This window comes from Salvelinus sp. IW2-2015, linkage group LG11 (genome assembly GCF_002910315.2).
Source record: "Salvelinus sp. IW2-2015 linkage group LG11, ASM291031v2, whole genome shotgun sequence".
Lineage (NCBI taxonomy): Eukaryota > Metazoa > Chordata > Actinopteri > Salmoniformes > Salmonidae > Salvelinus > Salvelinus sp. IW2-2015.
The window spans coordinates 45,156,508-45,175,930 of record NC_036851.1 but is presented as its reverse complement, the minus strand read 5'-3'; the positions used below and the strand labels follow the sequence as shown (position 1 = coordinate 45,175,930).

At 44.1% G+C, this 19,423-nt stretch overlaps 1 protein-coding gene and 1 non-coding gene across 5 annotated transcripts in view; both read left to right on the top strand.

Annotated features, from left to right (window-relative positions):
• The window catches only part of LOC111970466 (cytosolic 10-formyltetrahydrofolate dehydrogenase), a 39,148-nt gene extending 24,443 nt beyond the window's left edge, over positions 1–14,705 (top strand). For all 4 annotated transcript variants that reach the window (XM_023997222.2, XM_023997221.2, XM_023997220.2 and 1 more), the window contains exons 8-23: positions 267–392; positions 562–653; positions 1,414–1,561; positions 1,832–1,951; positions 2,141–2,268; positions 2,669–2,819; positions 3,849–3,919; positions 4,016–4,121; positions 4,842–4,929; positions 5,175–5,268; positions 6,567–6,666; positions 6,802–6,900; positions 10,242–10,407; positions 10,645–10,750; positions 10,918–11,117; positions 11,761–14,705. In XM_023997222.2, the coding sequence (XP_023852990.1) occupies positions 267–392; positions 562–653; positions 1,414–1,561; positions 1,832–1,951; positions 2,141–2,268; positions 2,669–2,819; positions 3,849–3,919; positions 4,016–4,121; positions 4,842–4,929; positions 5,175–5,268; positions 6,567–6,666; positions 6,802–6,900; positions 10,242–10,407; positions 10,645–10,750; positions 10,918–11,117; positions 11,761–11,816 (1,851 nt within the window). In that variant the 3' untranslated portion in view covers positions 11,817–14,705. The remainder of the gene's footprint in view (positions 1–266; positions 393–561; positions 654–1,413; positions 1,562–1,831; positions 1,952–2,140; positions 2,269–2,668; positions 2,820–3,848; positions 3,920–4,015; positions 4,122–4,841; positions 4,930–5,174; positions 5,269–6,566; positions 6,667–6,801; positions 6,901–10,241; positions 10,408–10,644; positions 10,751–10,917; positions 11,118–11,760) is intronic.
• Positions 11,481–11,533, top strand: LOC111970789 (U7 small nuclear RNA). The gene has a single exon (XR_002878156.1). It is a non-coding gene; the product is annotated as a U7 small nuclear RNA (small nuclear RNA).
• Positions 14,706–19,423: the final 4,718 nt, after the last annotated feature.

Below are 19,423 nucleotides of genomic sequence, written 5' to 3'. Positions count from 1 at the left end.
CTTCCAAACCCACCACTCAGACAGGAACTTGTGCTGCACCCTGGCTATTGGTTAACATTTTGGTAGCTCCAAAGACAGTAAGAACCTCTCTGGTCACTGTCCTAGTACTGCATGACTAGGTATCCCCCTTTCCCTAATGTGAAGCCAGCTGAATAGATAGTTGAATCCTGATTCAGTGTATTATAATGGCATGACTTTGAACTGTTTGAAACAAACTAAACCAGTGCATGCAGACATGTTGAACAGCATGATGTCTGTCTGTCCAGTTGCTAGTYAAGAACCTGCAGTTTGAGGATGGGAAGATGATCGCAGCGGCAAGGTACTTCAGCTCGGGGAGCTGCGCTTCTGTGGAGCTCACTGAGGAGGAGAAGGCCTTCGCTGAGCAAATGAGGGTAAGAAAATAAAAAAGTACTAACACTTTACTATTGAATCTGTCTGTCTTACACTGATTTTTCAGCTAATTTGAACAAGGTTGTAAATGTAAATGTTTATCTCTCACCTTAACCCTTGATAAACTGACTCCAGACCAGTGTTTACAGTGTTGTCCTGTCCCATTGACAGGGTGTGTGGAAGAGCATCCTGACTAACGTGGATGCCATCGAGGACTCCACTGACTTCTTCAAGTCTGGGGCTGCTTCTATGGACGTGGTCAGGTAAACAACACACCAGCATGGACATCTAAAAGGTCGAAGGTTGCAAGTCAATGGGTTTTAGACAGTACACCAAGTGGGAAATGTTTTTTCTATCAATGATTACTATGAAAAGGGAAACGCATTACAGCAGCTGGGGTTGAACGCCACCTCTTCCCCATTCACCACTCCCTTCATCCATACCTCACCTCTACCATCTCCTTCACCCCAACCACCTTCTTCATCCCTACCTCACCCCTACCACCTCATTCATCCCTACCTCACCTCTACAACCTCCTTCATCCCTACCTCACCTCTACAACCTCCTTCATCCCCACCTCACCCCTACCATCTCCTACATCCCTACCTCACCCCTACCACATCCTACCTCACCCGTACCACCTCCTTCACCCCTACCACCTCCTTCATCCCTGCCTCACCCCTACCACCTCCTTCATCCCTGCCTCACCCCTACCACCTCCTTCATCCCTGCCTCACCCATACAACCTACGTCATCCCTACCTCACCCCTACAACCTCCTTCATCACTATCTCACCCCTACCACCTATTTCATCCCTACCACCTCCTTTGCTTCCCTCCCTCCCTCTCGCTCTCCACACCCTCTCACCCCCCACCTTTCCATAGCCCCATCCCCCACTCCCCCCCATCTCCCCCTCTCTCTGCAGTAAGTAAATAACTCCAAAGCATACATAAAATTAGACGATGAAAAAGTATGATATTTTACTTCTGGTACAACAAAGTTAATCCTATGTTATGTTGTCAGGCTGGTGGAGGAGGTGAAGCTGAGGGCCAGTGGGTGTCAGCTGCAGAATGAGGATGTGTACATGAACACCACCTTCCAGGACTTCATCCAGATGTGTGTGAGGAAGCTCCGAGGGGAGGACGACGAGGAGGAGCTGGTCGTTGACTACGTAAGAGTCACCATCATCATCGTCATTATTACTATGATCCTCTATCTTCATCATTATCATAACCATCATCATCATTCTTACCACCAGAATCAGCATTATCCTCAATACTCTAATCTAATGTAGGCCGTTAGGAACAGGAGTGAAACTTTGGAGGGCGTTCCAGTTCTTATTTCAGTCTCCTGCGTTAGTAACATGATCACTAAGGAAGAACACAACAAGCCTTGAAAGGCCTTTGGATAAGGAAGCGTAATGTAAATGTCCTGTAACCAGGTGGAGAAGAACATCAACAACATGACCATCCGGATGCCCCACCAGCTCTTCATCAACGGGGAGTTTGTGGACGCAGAGGGAGGGAAGACCTACAAGACCATCAACCCCACAGATGGAACAGTAGGGAGCTAGCTTTCACCTGTCCATTAATGTCTGATCCATGGTTTTCCTAAAGTTCTTAATAACTTGATCTGCTCGCACCAATTTGGTTTGTCTCAGACGATGACAAATTAAGTGACTATATCACTCTTACAGTATGTGTGTTTGTGTGTGTGTGTGTGTTTCCCATCTCTCTCGCTCTCTCTTTAGGCTATCTGTGATGTGTCTTTAGCTCAATCCAGTGACGTGGACCGAGCTGTAGCGGCCGCCAAGGAGGCGTTCGAGGACGGAGAGTGGGGAAAGATAAACCCCAGAGACAGAGGCAGACTCCTATATAAGTCAGTCTATTAGAAACCAGCATGTAAAATAGCATCCTATTATAGCGCAGTACATTTAACCTGGGTCCATAGGGAATAGGGCCCATAGGTTCCATATCAAATAGGGCTCCATTTCTGATGCAACACAAGACTAAGACCCAGGCACATATAATAATACAGGTGGTCTTTGAAACATTCAAATGCAGGCAACTATACAAGGCAGTCAACCATGTATCGCTGGGTCTATAAGATACACAGGATAATATATAGATGTTTTTTGAAGACGTACGTGAGGTCACACTTCACTTTTTGATTTGTGTAATATTTTCCGTTAAGGTGCATTTTTCAGTGTTAAATTACTAACGCGTTGCTGTAGCAGATGTTTAAATGAAACTATTTAACCCTTCACTGCCCCCTACAGGCTGGCTGACCTGATGGAGGAGCACCAAGAGGAGTTAGCCACTATAGAGTCCATGGATTCTGGGGCCGTATACACACTGGCCTTGAAGACCCATGTGGGCATGTCCATCCAGACCTTCCGCTACTTCGCTGGCTGGTGTGACAAGATCCAGGTGAGAGAGTGGGGGATATCACAACATTGTCCATATTGCCCACTGTTTTTCATTTTGTGCAACAAAGAAGCAGATGCTTTAAAGATCCAATGCAGCTGTTTTTATCTCAATATCACATCGTTTCTGGGTAACAATTAAGTACTTGAATTATTAAATGGTCAAAAAGAAACAAAAATAGGTTCTTAATAAAGGGCAATTTCTCAAGCAAGAATTTAGCTAGGACTGTCTGGGAGTGGTCTGAGTGGGGAGGGAAAACTGGAAATGAGCTGTTATTGGAAGACCGGTTTGAAACTCTTTCTTATTGGTCTATTAACTAATTTACCACATGGCGATGTTACCATCGAAGGCCAAAACTCCATCCCACCAAAACAGGCTGAAATTTCAGGCAGTCTTTTGAAACAGCTTGTACATTAAAACAGCATTATCCTAATTTTCACAATATTATCCTAACAACCTCATAGTGTGGAAATATATATAAAACACTGGAAAATCACGTTTCTGACTGCATTGGGCCTTTAATTAAAGACTTGTTACCTACTCTGAATACCACAGGTAAGGGGCCAGTTGTTCTACAAGGATGATGGCCCATGTTGACACCAAAAATCCTTCTTTAACCTGTCTCCTTCCCTTCATCTACACTGATTTAYCAAGTGATATCAATAAGGGATCATAGCTTTCACCTGGATTCACCTGGTCCGTCTAAGTCAAGGAAAGAGCAGGTGTTCCTAATGTTTTGTACACTCAGTGTATATGTTTATAAGGCAATATAACACTCACTTTATAAGCTTCTAATTATTCTTCTGGGTTATTGTTGTAGTGTTATTTGGATTGTAATATGAATTTGTTCTGATATTTCTAGATTTTTTAATTATTCTTTTGACATTCTACTGCATTGTTGAGGAACTGGCAACTCAAGCATTTCGCTGCACCCGCTATAACATCCACTTAACTTTCTATGCGACCAAGAAACTTAGATTTGATTTGATGTTTAAGTTTATGTTCATGATCAGTGACGGTCTCCTTCTACAGGGCTGCACCATCCCCATCAACCAGGCCCGACCCAATCGCAACCTTACCTTCACCAAGAAAGAACCAATCGGGTGAGATACACCAGCCACATGCAAATACATAGCCAATACATTTTTGGGTCAAAACAAGATTTTGAGAATAAGCATATTTGTCATTTTAACTCTCAGAGTGTGTGCTATCGTAATTCCCTGGAACTACCCTCTCATGATGTTGGCCTGGAAAACAGCTGCCTGTCTGGCTGCTGGTAACACTGTGGTCCTCAAACCTGCCCAAGTAAGGAGCATCACAATCCCGTTCATATGTTTTCACTAAAGAGGGGAACAAAGGGATATTGTAAAATGTTCTGTACTGTACTGTGCACTAGGGGGCAGTGCACTGGTGTCCAGACACTAAATTGTATACTGTACAGAAAATGTTTGATGCCATTCCATTTGCTCCGTTCCAGCTATTATTATGAGCCGTCCTCCCCTCAGCAGCCTCCACGTGTTTCAACCCCTTCTCCAATGGAGCATTTAGTTTGCGTGATCCATTTGAACTTTTTGAAAAGCGATATGGCAACATTTACTATTAAATCTGTACCCTGTACAGCCAGAAGACTGGCCACCCCTCAGAGCCTGGTTCCTCTCTAGGATTCTTCATAGATTCCAGCCTTCTAGGGAGTTTTTCCTAGTCACCGTGCATTTCCCTCTGCATTGCTTGCTCTTTGGGGTTTTAGGCTGGGTTGCTGTAAAGCACTTTTTGACAACTGCTAATGTAAAATGGACTTTATATAATACATTTGATTGATTGGCCTATGGGGTTTAGCCAACTCCTGACTATTGTTAGCGTGTCCTTCAATAAAGTTACAGAAGCAGTCTTTTTACAGGGGTACAACTGATTTCAATCCATTTGATACAGTATGCCTGAGATACCTGCATTTGTCAAGGTATATGAATTGCCAAAAGCTAGCATGTTCAATCATTTTGGTTGTGTGTATATTCCTATGGTCCCTAGGTGACTCCACTGACAGCAGTGAAGTTTGCTGAATTGGCTGCGAGGGCAGGATTCCCCAAGGGAGTGATCAACATCCTCCCTGGATCAGGTAAACATGCTTTTCTGTTTTTGATCGTTGTTTTATACAGATGTTCATATCAAAAGAGTTGCGCCTATCTTTTCTTTACACACCTGGTTTTTGCCTGCATCTCAGTTGTCCTCTCACCCCCTGCAATAGAGAACCTGGGAAGGTGCACCATTTTTTCCCAGATGACTGAAAAGTTGACTTATAGGTGATACAAGGTTTTGTTGTGATGCTGACGGTGTGCTGGTTTCTCTTCTGCTGTCTGTCAGGTGCTCTGGTGGGCCAGCGTCTGTCCGACCACCCGGACGTCCGGAAGCTTGGCTTTACTGGCTCCACTGAGATAGGGAAACACATCATGAAGAGGTGAGTGGTCACTGTTGTGGCAACCTCAGTCCAGAGAGGTCATGACTTTAGGTTCTGGGTGGTGGCCATGACTTTGGCCGATAATAGCATACTGTTTATGTGTATGTAGTACAGCAGTGGTCACCAACCTTTTCTGAGTCAAAATCACTTTCTGAGTCAAAATTCAAGCCAAGATCTACCGCTCAGATTATTATTATTTTTTACATGACTTAAAACCCCCTAACATGCTGACTACCCCGCTAACATGCTGACTACCCCGCTAACATGCTGACTACACCGCTAACATGCTGACTACCCCGCTAACATGCTGACTACACCGCTAACATGCCGACCACACCGCTAACATGCCGACTACCCCGCTAACATGCTGATTACCCCGCTAACATGCTGACTACACCGCTAACATGCTAACTACACTGCTAACATTCTGAGCACACCGCTAACATGCTGACTACATTATTGCACCCACACTGCTCGCGCGCACCAACGAGCGTCTGCATTGCCAAGCGTTAAAATAGAAGTCAGTTCTATTTGTGACGCTGAGTCCTGCCTCTCCCATCTCCTCATTGGTTTATACAAGCTGATACCCACGTGCCATCTCCTCATTGGTTATACCCACGTGTGTGACTGAAAGACGAACGGAGGTCGGTGGTGGTAATACACCTTATGAAAGTTAGTTGCCAATCGCAATATAAAGTCCAAAGAAGAAAAAGCCTGGAAGGAGGAGAGATGACAAGAAATGATTCGGTTGACAGTTTTATGTGTGGATTTATTGTCGGAGTAGAGGACCTTGTGTAAATAGGACAAATTAGCTAGTAACTGCAAGCTAGCTAGCTAAATTGCCATAAATGTTTAATGCTTTTTGACCTGTCCCCAAATTTAATCTAATTGGTTCAGAGTTTGTTTTGATATTTTAACCTGCGTGTCGTGATCGCGTTTGGTGTGGGGGGGCAAAATCAAATTGTGCACGATGGCGCGCGGCCGGTTTGGGTACGGTGTAATAGGACGATGTCCATGCCCCCGCTGAAATCGAATTAGCATAATCAAAAACTCCCAAAATGGGAACACTTCGCCTTCCCGGCGTTAGGGCTGCTGAATAAAGTGCAGCTACCGCCAACAGCGCGAAACAAATAAAAAAAATAGGAATGCCTAAGGCCTTAACAGAAATGTTTTGTGATCAACTAGGAATGGCTTGGAGATCGACCAGTTTATCGCGATCCACTGGTTGGTGACTACTGTAGTGCAGTATGTGTGTGTTTGTGTATTAACAACTGTTTTTGTGCGTTCCTCTATCTCAGCTGTGCAGTCAGTAATGTGAAGAAGGTGTCCCTAGAACTGGGGGGTAAATCTCCACTCATCATCTTTAGTGACTGTGACATGGACAAGGCCGTTCGCATGGTCAGTGGGSCTTCAATTCAATGCTGGTCACTACATAACATTAATATAAAAATATGTATATCAAAGAATATAAAATATGAATATTTCAGAATATTGTAAGGCATCAATTTCACTGTATTTATTTGTGTATTTTAGGGAATGAGCGCTGTATTCTTCAACAAGGGAGAGAACTGCATTGCAGCAGGCAGACTCTTTGTGGAAGAGAACATCCATGACCAGTATGTCAAGAGAGTGGTACGTGTCTCAATGCTAACTTAGTCACCCGCTCGCTACCTTATCTCACAGCGCTATGCTAACTTAGTCACCCGCTCGCTACCTTATCTCACAGCGCTATGCTAACTTAGCCACCCGCTCGCTACCTTATCTCACAGTGCTATGCTAACTTAGCCACCACTCGCTACCTTATCACACAGGGCTATTCTAACTCAGCCATCCGTTAACTTATCTCACAGAGCTGTGCTAACTTAGCCATCCTCTTCCTTATCACTTCTGTCATCATGAAGTGCTTTGAGAGGCTAGTTAAGGCTCATATCACCTCACCTCTATCTTACCTGACACCCTAGACCCACTTCAATTTGCATACCGCCCCAATAGGTCCAGAGACGATGCAATCGCCATCGCACTGCACACTGCCCTATCCCATCTGGAKAAGAGGAATACTTATGTAAGAATGCTGTTCATTGACTATAGCTCAGCCTTCAACACCATTCAACCTCCAAGCTCATCATTTAGCTCGGGGCCCTGGGTCTGAGCCCCACCCTGTGCAACTGGGTCCTGGACTTCTTGACGGGCCGCCCCCAGGTGGTGGTCTTGGGAAAAAGGTAGGAAACAACACCTCCATTATGCTGATACTCAACACAGGGGCCCCACAAGGGTGCGTGCTCAGCCACCTCCTGTACTCCCTGTTCACCCATGGAGGCGTGCGTGGCCACGCAGTCAACTCAATCATCAAGTTTACAGACAACACAACAGTTGTAGGCCTGATTACCAATGACAAGACAGCCTACAGGGAGGAGGTGAGGGCCCTGGCGGAGTGGTGCCTGGAAAATAGCCTCTCCCTCAACGTCAACAAAATGAAGGAGCTGATCGTGGACTCCGGGAAGCAGCAGAGAGAGCATGCCCCTATCCACATCGACGGGGCCACAGGAGAGAAGGTGAAAAGCGTCAAGTTCCTCGGCGTACACTGACGATCTGAAATGGTCCACCCACACAGACAGTGTGGTGAAGAAGGTGCAACAGCGTATCTTCAACCTCAAGAGGCTGAAGAAATTTGGCTTGGTCCCTAACACCCTCACAAACTTTTACAGCCCGCAACTGCTGGGCTCTCCAGAGAGTGGTGCGGTCTGCCCAACGCATCACCTGGGGTACACTGCCTGCCCTCCAGGACACTTACAGCACCCGATGTCACAGGAAGGCCAAAAAGATCATCAAGGACATCAACCACCCAAGCCAAGGTCTGTTCACCTCGCTACCATCCAGAAGGCGAGGTCAGTACAGGTGCATCAAAGCTGGGACCGAGAGACTGAAAAACACCTCAAGGCCATGAGACTGTTAAATAGCCATCATTAGCCGGCTACCACCCGGTTATTCGACAGTTTACCTTAGAGGCTGCTGCCCTATATACACATAGACATGGAATCACTGGTCACTTTAAAATGGAACACTAGTCACTTTAATAATGTTTACATACTACTGCTTTACTCATTTCATATGTACAGTGGGGAGAACAAGTATTTGATACACTGCCGATTTTGCAGGTTTTCCTACTTACAAAGCATGTAGAGGTCTGTAATTTTTATCACAGGTACACTTCAACTGTGAGAGACGGAATCTAAAACAAAAATCCAGAAAATCACATTGTATGATTTTTAAGTAATTCATTTGCATTTTATTGCATGACATAAGTATTTGATACATCAGAAAAGKAGAACTTAATATTTGGTACAGAAACCTTTGTTTGCAATTACAGAGATCATACGTTTCCTGTAGTTCTTGACCAGGTTTGCACACACTGCAGCAGGGATTTTGGCCCACTCCTCCATACAGACCTTCTCCAGATCCTTCAGGTTTCAAGGCTGTCGCTGGGCAATACGGACTTTCAGCTCCCTCCAAAGATTTTCTATTGGGTTCAGGTCTGGAGACTGGCTAGGCCACTCCAGGACCTTGAGATGCTTCTTACGGAGCCACTCCTTAGTTGCCCTGGCTGTGTGTTTCGGGTCGTTGTCATGCTGGAAGACCCAGCCACGACCTATCTTCAATGCTCTTACTGAGGGAAGGAGGTTGTTGGCCAAGATCTCGCGAGTGCAGTGGCCCCATCCATCCTCCTCTCAATACGGTGCAGTCGTCCTGTCCCCTTTGCAGAAAAGCATCCCCAAAGAATGATGTTTCCACTCCAAGCTTCACGGTTAGGATGGTGTTCTTGGGGTTGTACTATCCTTCTTCTTCCTCCAAACACGGCGAGTGGAGTTTAGACCAAAAAGCTCTATTTTTGTCTCATCAGACCACATGACCTTCTCCAATTCCTCCTCTGGATCATCCAGATGGTCATTGGCAAACTTCAGACGGGCCTGGACATGCGCTGGCTTGAGCAGGGGGACCTTGCGTGCGCTGCAGGATTTTAATCCATGACGGCGTAGTGTGTTACTAATGGTTTTCTTTGAGACTGTGGTCCCAGCTCTCTTCAGGTCATTGACCAGGTCCTGCGTGTAGTTCTGGGCTGATCCCTCACCTTCCTCATGATCATTGATGCCCCACGAGGTGAGATCTTGCATGGAGCCCTAGACCGAAGGTGATTGACCGTCATCTTGAACTTCTTCCATTTTCTAATAATTGCGCCAACAGTTGTTGCCTTCTCACCAGCTGCTTACCTATTGTCCTGTAGCCCATCCCAGCCTTGTGCAGGTCTACAATTTTATCCCTGATGTCCTTACACAGCTCTCTGGTCTTGGCATTGTGGAGAGGTTGGAGTCTGTTTGATTGAGTGGGTGGACAGGTGTCTTTTATACAGGTAACGAGTTCAAACAGGTGCGTTAATACAGGTAATGAGTGGAGAACAGGAGGGCTTCTTAAAGAAAAACTAACAGGTCTGTGAGAGCCGGAATTCTTACTAGTTGGTAGGTGATCAAATACTTATGTCATGCAATAAAATGCGAATGAATTACTTAAAAATCATACAATGTGATTTTCTGGATTTTTGTTTTAAATTCCGTCTCTCACAGTTGAAGTGTACCTATGATAAAAATTACAGACCTCTACATGCTTTGTAAGTAGGAAAACCTGCAAAATCGGCAGTGTATCAAATACTTGTTCTCCCCACTGTATATACTGAATTCTATTCTACTTTATTTTAGTCAATGCCACTCCTACATTGCTCGTCCTAATATTTATATATTTCTTATTTCTTTTACATTAGATTAGTGTGAATTGTTAGATACTACTGCACTAGAGCTAGGAAAACAAACATTTCACTACACCCYCAATATCATCTGCTAAATATGTGTATGTGACCAATACAATTAGATTTGAATCTCACAGTGCTATGCTAACTTAGCCATCTGCTAACTACCTCATCTCAGGTGGAGGAGGTTAAGAAGATGAAGATCGGAGATCCTCTGGACCGCTCCACAGACCACGGACCCCAGAACCACAAGGCCCACATGGACAAGCTGGTGGAGTACTGCCAGACAGGCGTGAGGGAAGGCGCCACTCTGGTGTATGGGGGAAAACAGGTCTCCCGCCCAGGTTAGACTTATTTTTTCAGTTCATAGCGCTGTAGATTTTACTAATATTAGCTGTGAGGCAGAGTTAGGGGCAAATGTCACTCCAATTCCAGTCCGTTCAGAAATGGAATTGGATGTCATACTGTGACCATTTGTGGTGTTACCATTTCTTAGTTCAAGGGATGACTATCAGCTACAAAATGACTAAAATAGTAAAGAAGTTGTTTACTATATCTTTCCCTGTGGTACCTTTCTCCAGGATTCTTCTTTGAGCCCACCATCTTCACCGATGTCCAGGACCACATGTTCATTGCTATAGAGGAGTCGTTTGGCCCCGTCATGATCCTCTCCAAGTTCAAGAGCGGGTCAGTGTTTGTCATTGTCAGATGGGTGTCCTGTGTGGTTCAGCTGACCCCAGAACACTTACATACCTGAGTCGGCATGGGTTTCAAATCTTGTGCATTGCTCCTCCGACTAGCTCTCCTCCGACCTTTCTCGACCTCTCTGTTCATCCCTTTCTCTCTCTCTCAAGGGATGTGGACGAGGTTCTGCGGAGGGCCAATGCCACTGAGTATGGCCTGGCATCAGGAGTGTTCACACGTGACATCAGCAAGGCGCTGTATGTCAGCGAGAAGCTCAACGCCGGCACCGTCTTTGTCAACACCTACAACAAGACGGACGTGGCTGCTCCCTTCGGCGGCTTCAAGCAGTCCGGCTTTGGCAAAGACCTGGGTAAGACCTGCTGATTCTGGGACATTGTTTCCACACAGGTTAGATTAATCATAGAAGCCCACATGGAAAAATACTACAGTTTACTATAGAATACAACAGTACTTACTATAGAATTCTCTAGTAAACTGTAGAATACTATAGTAAACACAGCAAAAWCACTACACTTTTTTAACTATAGTAAATACAGTAGTATATAGTAAATGTATATACCCTATATACCCTGCTGATTCCCCAATATCCCAATTTGTGCCACCCATAAGTCAGAAACCTACATGCTAACTATAGACCATATTGTGTTCCCTACAGGTAATAGAAATAGGGCAGAAGCTCTGCAGGTTCAGTCCTACCTACCTACAGGTTATGGAAAATTAGCTCTTTTAGTATTTCTCCAGTAGGTTTCCTCAGAGAAAGCCCTACTTCTATATCAAAAATAATAAAACTAAAACACTGTTGTAAATACTCCAGTAATATTGGCAAAACACTACAGTAAATACCATATGTATGTATACCATAGTATACTATAGTATTTTTTCATGTGGGAGTAGAATTACTAGAATGGGAAAAGTCCAAAGATGCATTTTCTAGGAATGCCAATTCAATTGCATGTATATCCTGTCTCAACATCACTGGCTTTCTCCAACAGGACAAGAGGCTCTTAACGAATACCTGAAGACCAAGGCTGTCACTGTAGAGTACTAAATATACAGCTCTGTAAAAAATTAACAGACCACTGCAAAATTATCAGTTTCTCTGGTTTTAGTATTTATAGGTATGTTTTTGGCTAAAATGAAATTTTTTGTTTTATTCTATTCTATAAACTACTGACAACATTTCTCCCAAATTCCAAATAAAAATATTGTAATTGAAGAGCATTTATTTGCAGAAAATTTGAATTATCAAAATAACAAAAAGATGCAGTGTTGTCAGACCTCGAATAATGCAAAGAAAATAAGTTAATATTCATTTTTAAACAACACTATACTAATGTTTTAACTTAGGAAGAGTTCAGAAATCAATATTTGGTGGAATAACCCTGATTTTCAATCAGACTGATCCTCCACCAAATTTCACAGTGGTTGCGAGACAGAGCATGCCAAGACGCATGAAAGCTGTGATTGTCTTTTTTGTTATTTTGACCAGTTGTCATTTTCTGCAAATAAAGGCTCTAAATGACAATATTTTTGGAATTTGGAAGAAATGTTGTCAGTAGTTTATAGAATAAAACAAAAAGGTTCATTTTAACCAAACACATACCTATAAATAGTAAAACCAGAGAAACTGATAATTTTGCAGTGGTCTGTTAATTTTTTACAGAGTTGTATTATAGAGAGATGTGTGGTAGCTACCCACTGGGCACAGACGTCAGTTCAACATCTAGTTTTGATTTACATTTGGTTGAGTTGTCAACTAACGCGAATTCAACCCAAAAAATTCACCATGTCATTGGATTTAGGTTAAAAGTTTGGTAAAAAAAAACATTCAGTTTTTGCCAATCCAATATTTTTTTTCCTGTTGATTCAACGTTAACACATTATTATATATATATTTTTAAATGGCTTGGAAACAATGTTGATTCCAAACAGTTTTTGCCCAGTGGGTATTCTCTCTTTATAATCAGACCATATGTCACTAAGCAAATTCCTGAACTAAATGTGAATGATAGACGAGGCAGAAAGGAAACGTAATACCTCCACATGCCCTGATGAACAATTCTACTTGTAATTCAGTCTTTCTGAAATGTGATTAACCCTCTAATATTTCTTAGTGCTGTTTAGCACAATTACTTATGAAATGTAATATTTTTATGGATGAGAAATACCATGTGAAATGATATCCCCCTCTCAGAAATAAGAAATATTCACGGTATGTTGTAGCAGTTGGTCAATACTGGTAAATCTACCAACAATGTTTGAAAATGTCAACACCAGTGGTTCCCTTTTATAGTCTTGTACCTCTTCAAACATTCAACATCCAGCTGTGTACCCCCTCTAGCACCAGGGTCAACGCACTCTCAAATGTTGTTTTTTGCCATCATTGTAAGCCTGCCACACACACACTATACGATACATTTAACATAAGAATGAGGGTGTATTTTGTCACAACCCGGCTCGTGGGAAGTGACAAAGAGCTCTTACAGGACCAGGGCACAAATAATAATATAATAATCAATKATTTTGCTCTTTATTTAACCATTTTACATATAAAACTTTATTTGTTCATCAAAAAAATGGTGAATGACTCACCACAGGTTCATGAGAAGGGTGGCTTGAAAGGATGCACATAACTCTGCAATGTTAGGTTGTATTGGAGAGAGTCTGTCTTAAATAATTTTCCACACACAGTCTGTGCCTGTATTTAGTGTTCATGCTAGTGAGGGCTGAGAATCCACTCTCACATAGGTACGTGGTTGCAAAGGGCATCAGTGTCTTAACAGCGCGATTTGCCAAGGCAGGATAGTCTGTGCGCAGCCCAATCCAGAAATCTGGCAGTGGCTTCTGATTAAATTKAATTTTCACAGAACCGCTTGTTGCAATTTTGATYAGGCTCTCTTGTTCAGATATCTGTAAGTGGACTGGAGGCAGGGAATGAAAGGGATAACGAATCCAGTTGTGTCATCCGTTTCYGAAAAGTACGTGCTTAATTGCGTACCCAACTCACTCAGGTGCTTCGCTATATCACATTTGACATTGTCCGTAAGCTTGAGTTAATTTGCACACAAAAAATCATACAATGATGGAAAGACCTGTGTGTTGTCCTTGTTAATGCAGACAGAGAAGAGCTCCAACTTCTTAATCATAGCCTAAATTTTGTCCCGCACATTGAATATAGTTGAAGAAAGTCCCTGTAATCAAGGATTCAGATCATTCAGGRGAGAAAAAACATCACCCAGATAGGCCAGTCATGTGAGAAACTCGTTATCATGCAAGTGGTCAGACAAGTGAAAATTATGGTCAGTAAAGAAAAGTTTAAGCTTGTCTCTCAATTCAAAAAAACGTGTCAATACTTTGCCCTTTGATAACCAGCGCACTTCTGTATGTTGTAAAAGCGTTACATGGTCGCTGCCCATATGATTGCATAGTGCAGAAAATACACGAGAGTTCAGGGGCCTTGCTTTAACAAAGTTAACCATTTTCACTGTAGTGTCCAAAACGTCTTTCAAGTTGTCAGGCATTCCCTTGGCAGCAAGAGCCTCTTGGTGGATGCTGCAGTGTACCCAAGTGGCGTCGGGAGCAACTGCTTACACGCGTATTACCACTCCACTATGTCTCCCTGTCATGGCTTTTGCACCATCAGTACAGATACCAACATGAGCAGCAGCTATGTTTGGCTACATACGGACCGTTAGTGGAATTCCCACGAGAGAGTAACGGTTAATGTGATTGGATGTTAATTATTTCACTAGGCTACCTGTATTTGACATTGTGTTGTTATTTCGCTGAACACTAGATGGTTTTATTTTATTTTTGGCAGTGAAACGAAGCTACTCAGACGATTAAAAAAAGCTCACCCAAATGTATAGCCCTGTTGGAAAATATAAATGGACTGTTTGAAAATGTGGAGAGAAAATAAAGTCAAATGTTTATTTTATTTTTTATTCATGTTGATCACATTTTTATTTGGCGTACCCCCGACGACATTGCGCCCCAGTTTGGGAATACCTGGTCTACACAATAGATGTGTTGTGTTCATGGACAGTACTGGATGACAATGGGACTTTATGAATGATGATCTCCATATCAGAGCTTGAACAAGCACCTTTTTACTAGTTTTCCTGATTCATTAAAATCACAAAGGTTTATACAGTAATATGACTGGTCTTTGCCTCTTACATATTCCATTTGTTAAATTGCTAATTCAAATGTACTTTGGTGGACTGTATCCAAGGGACTGTATCCAAGGGAGAGGGCAGGCTGAAAAGAGACACCGGTCATGGAGGAATCCTGGTTGGCAGCAAATGTGTGAGTGTTTGTTTGTGCATACTTGCGTGTTAGACAGTTTCACACACCAACAATGATCTTCAATGGAGATCTCCTGCCCTGTCTTGGACTAATAATAAGATAGATGAGGAGAAAGACAAGTCCAACAGAGAGCTCCAGGAGGATCTGTCTACAGGTGGTGGCGCCGTAACTTGAGGTCGGGCTGGGGATGATGACTGCAGGTATAGTTCTGGATGCTGTACAGGTGGGTGAAGGGAATGTAAGGGCTGCATTCAATCCATATCGCGGAAGATCCACGTTAAAATGTAAAGGTCACAGCTCAGAGAGAAGCTGGGACATTGTGGGGGGTCACAGGGACCTCAATGGCACGCCACCACTAGGAACATGTCATTTTTGGTACAACGGGATAACAGAGGCCTATTAGTGTGGACAGTTACACTTCTCTCCCTTTTTTCCCCCTCATAAGACTGGCCCACCGGCCTAAAGATGGACTGGCCCACCGGGCATTTGCCCGATCTGCCCTTTGGCCAGTCCCTTTCAGGTTGGAAGTGACAAACAGGCTATCCGTGTTTTTACTCAGTATTGTTGTCCATCTTAATGAAGAGTTTACATATGTCAAAGCATTAAACTTTTGACGGACCACAGTCCGACAGAGAAGGTAGTACAGTATAACATACACAAATGCATCACATTCGTCTCGATCTGTACAGTTCCTAATAAAAAAATGCAACCACGTCTACAACAACCTCGGTCTAAAGACAAGCTCTGCATAGCAAGTGCCAGACAGTCTTTCCTTGGATTTCATTATGTAATCCTGGATCCAACTCAAGGTGTGTAATGGGTTGTCTAGCCTGTCATTGAGTCCCATAGACTTGCCATATAACAACAAACCCAAAGGCCATTGCTATCAATATGTCAGTGTGGACTACTACATGTATAGCTTGTAAGTTTCACTAAACTTTGTTTTCACTGCACACACACTGATGATTATATGGCTCAAATAGGCCAGGTTCACACCCAAGTTGTACAACTGTTGTACAGCACATTTGACAGTGGTTTTGATCGATTTTCTTCACAAAAATAATTACACAAGCATTGTGGAGACTGCACAATGGTTGTGTGTATACAACTGAAAGCTTGTCTGCACATAAATGTATCACAAAAATAGCAGTTGTACCAAACCATTGTGTCAAATGCGCTGTACATTAGTTGTACAACCTGTGTGTGGACAGGGCCATAGATCCTAAAGTGGTAGGAATTTTGACATTTCAGGTCAACAATTGGAAAATCAGAGCAGGCATTATCATATAAATAGAATGATTAATGAAGTAATTATATTTTTATTGCCATTATCTTGTGGGTATAAGCAACAAATAATCTCTCAATTATAAACGTGTCCCATAGTCATGAGTTTACAGTTTAGATCCGTTTAAACCTGGAGCTAACATGGGTCCTTTGTCCTGATCTGGTCTACATTCTGATTGTGCCCACATTTCCAGAAATGTGTCTACTCATCACTGGAGGTTGGTGGCACCTTAATTGTGGAGTACAGGCTCGTGGTAATGGCTAGAGTGGAATAAATAGAATGGTATCCAACACATGGGTTCCATGTGTTGGATGCCATTCCATTAGCTCCTTTCCAGCCATTATTATGAGCCGTCCTCCCCTCAGCAGCCTACACTGCTACTCATGGTATTAAACTGTGTCTGTTATCCATCCACTGTCTCTGCATTGTGACCAGACTTCCTGGTTCCTTCCTTTATGCAAATGTGTTCACAGCTATTCATTCAAAGTCATATTTATTTACTGTAAGACACTTGTTGATGTAATCAGTCAATAGTGCCATCTGTCAATGATTTTAGAGGGCAGAATAATGATGATGATTTAAATGGTTTCTCTGTCCAGATCTGTCTACACTTGTAAGATATCCAGACACAAAGCGTGTCTGACTACCTCCGGAAGTGGGCAGGATGATCTGATCGCAATGTGTCTTTTGATTGTCCACATTTTTAGACAGGTGTAGACAATCAAAATGTGTACAAGATCAGGACAAAGGATGCAAGTTAGAACCAGGTATAAACCGTGCTTCTAAATTCCAACAAGGTGTCAGTGGCGGAGCAGGAGGCAACAGACTGTCCACGCCACGTCTCAGGGACGCCTCAGCTGAGTCACTTTCAGTGTGTGCGTGTGTGTATGCGCACGTGTGTGTGGGTGGGGGGGGGGGGGGGCTATAGGACAAGAGGGATAAAGAGCTGAACTCGGTTCCTTCTCTCTCTGGATAACAGCGTGCAGGTCTCAAATGTCTGTCATGGTCATGAATGATTAAGAAGCTATTGATAATTTACGTCACTTCCAGTGTTTGGCAAATATTTACTAAATGTCTCTCTAGTCAATGTGGTGTTCAATCTGAATTTAAGTGAGAAGGAAAGGGGGATATATAGAGACAAAGACAGTGGGTGAGGGGGTGAGAGGACTGGCTAATAATTACTAACAGGTAGAAAGAGCCAAAACCCCAAAAACTCAGAAGATGTTACGCAAATGGGAGGGAGACAATCGAGAAAGGAAAACAGATGTCCTTTAGAGGGGACCAGGCTATGCCACTGTTGGTGACAGGTACAACACATGCTAGCACTGAGGATGAAACAACGAGGAAGAAAAGAGAGGAACAAGATGGAGTTATCATGAGACAGAGGGAAAGGTAGAAGAATGAAAATAGAAAGAGCAAAGGAGAGAGAGGGATAGAAAGAGAGAGATGAGACCCCGTTTCAGTCTGATAAGCCCTGCTCGCACAGACGACAGCAGCACCCTCCTTCTCTCCCACACCGTTTCAGTCTGATAGCCCTGCTCGCCACAGACGACCAGCCAGCATCCCTCCTTCTCTCCCACCCGTTTCAGTCTGATAGCCCTGCTCGCACAGACGACAGCAGCACCCCTCCTTCTCTCCCACCCGTTTCAGTCTGATAGCCCTGCTCGCACAGACGACAGCAGCACCCCTCCTTCTCTCCCACTTGCACAGAAATACCATCACGACCCAATTTGTTTGCGTCCCAGAGGAGAGGAAACCCCTGCCAGCGACTGGACAGGTACTCTTAACGCTTCGCCTCGGGACTCACACCTCATCATCCTCACTCAATGTCACCCTGCAGTCCTTCGCCTTCCCGAGCATTAGAACCACGGACCGTCATCTATTATCACCTCGTTTCTCATCTGCGACTCACCAACCAGCGCCACACGTCACGTCTCTCCAGCCCAACATGAGAAAGGGACTCCAGGCCAGCCAGGCTGCTCACACAGGGCAGTGGGACGAGCAGAGGCATCACGAGCAGCGGCTGGGGAGGGCAGAGAAAAAGTTAGCAGCCTTCTGGTTGTCCTTGTCGCAGAGAACGTGGACGTTTTTCAGACCCCGCGGCGGCAAACGCACCGGCTGCTTCCAGCGGAGCTCCTCGGCAGCTCGCCTACTGAAGAGCGAAGCGTGAGGAGTGTGTGTGTGAGTGTTTGTGTCTGTCTGTCTGCGGCGGGTGTCCTATCTGGAGGACCCATATCTGCGTGTGTATGTGACCTCCACCCCAGAGGTCAAAGGCAGTCTATGTCGTTCTTCAGCCTGATAAGATAACACAACCATTGGCATTCTTTGTTGTGTTATCTTAGCAACGTTGACTAAAGATGGAAGGACAAGCTGTCATTCTAATGTCATTCTCATTCAGAAGGACAAACAAACTGTCATTCTAAAGCCTCTGAAATACGTAGAGCCCAGTGGATTGGTTGAAGAGCGTTTGGCGATTTGCTGCTGTCGACTGGAAGGAATCTCCCCTCTTGTTGTCGTCAAAACCAGGCTTCCCTCCTCAGAAGAAACTTCCATTCACTAAACTAAACTATCAAAGAGGAGAACATACCACAGAGAAGACATTAGTGGTGGAGATTGGTGTGAAAAGGGGAAGCTGTCACTCCCTTAACCACTACTGGTGACTTTCCAGATGGGGTAACTGGGACCTGCGGAGACCATGGTAGTCACCCATTTAGAGCTAGAGCTGTGCTACCAGGGGAAGAAGCTGAGGGGCTTCACCTGTAAGCTGACCCACTCCCCCCATGGCTATCTGCCTGAGAGTGCCTGGCTCATCTTGGCTCAGATCCTACTGCCCTACGTGGTGGCCGGCCTGGGCATGGTGGCGGCAGGCATAGTCATGGACTTGGTTCAAGTATGGGCTAACTTTGAGTGTGTGTGTATGTGTTTGTTTGTGTGTGTGTTGTATTTATCCGGGCATGCTGTGATGAGTAAATCCCCTTCAATCTAAGCAAAAAACAGGTGAGAGAGATGCGCTGCCACAGAGGTTTAGGTGTCTACATTGGCAGATTGCTTTGTATCAGCGA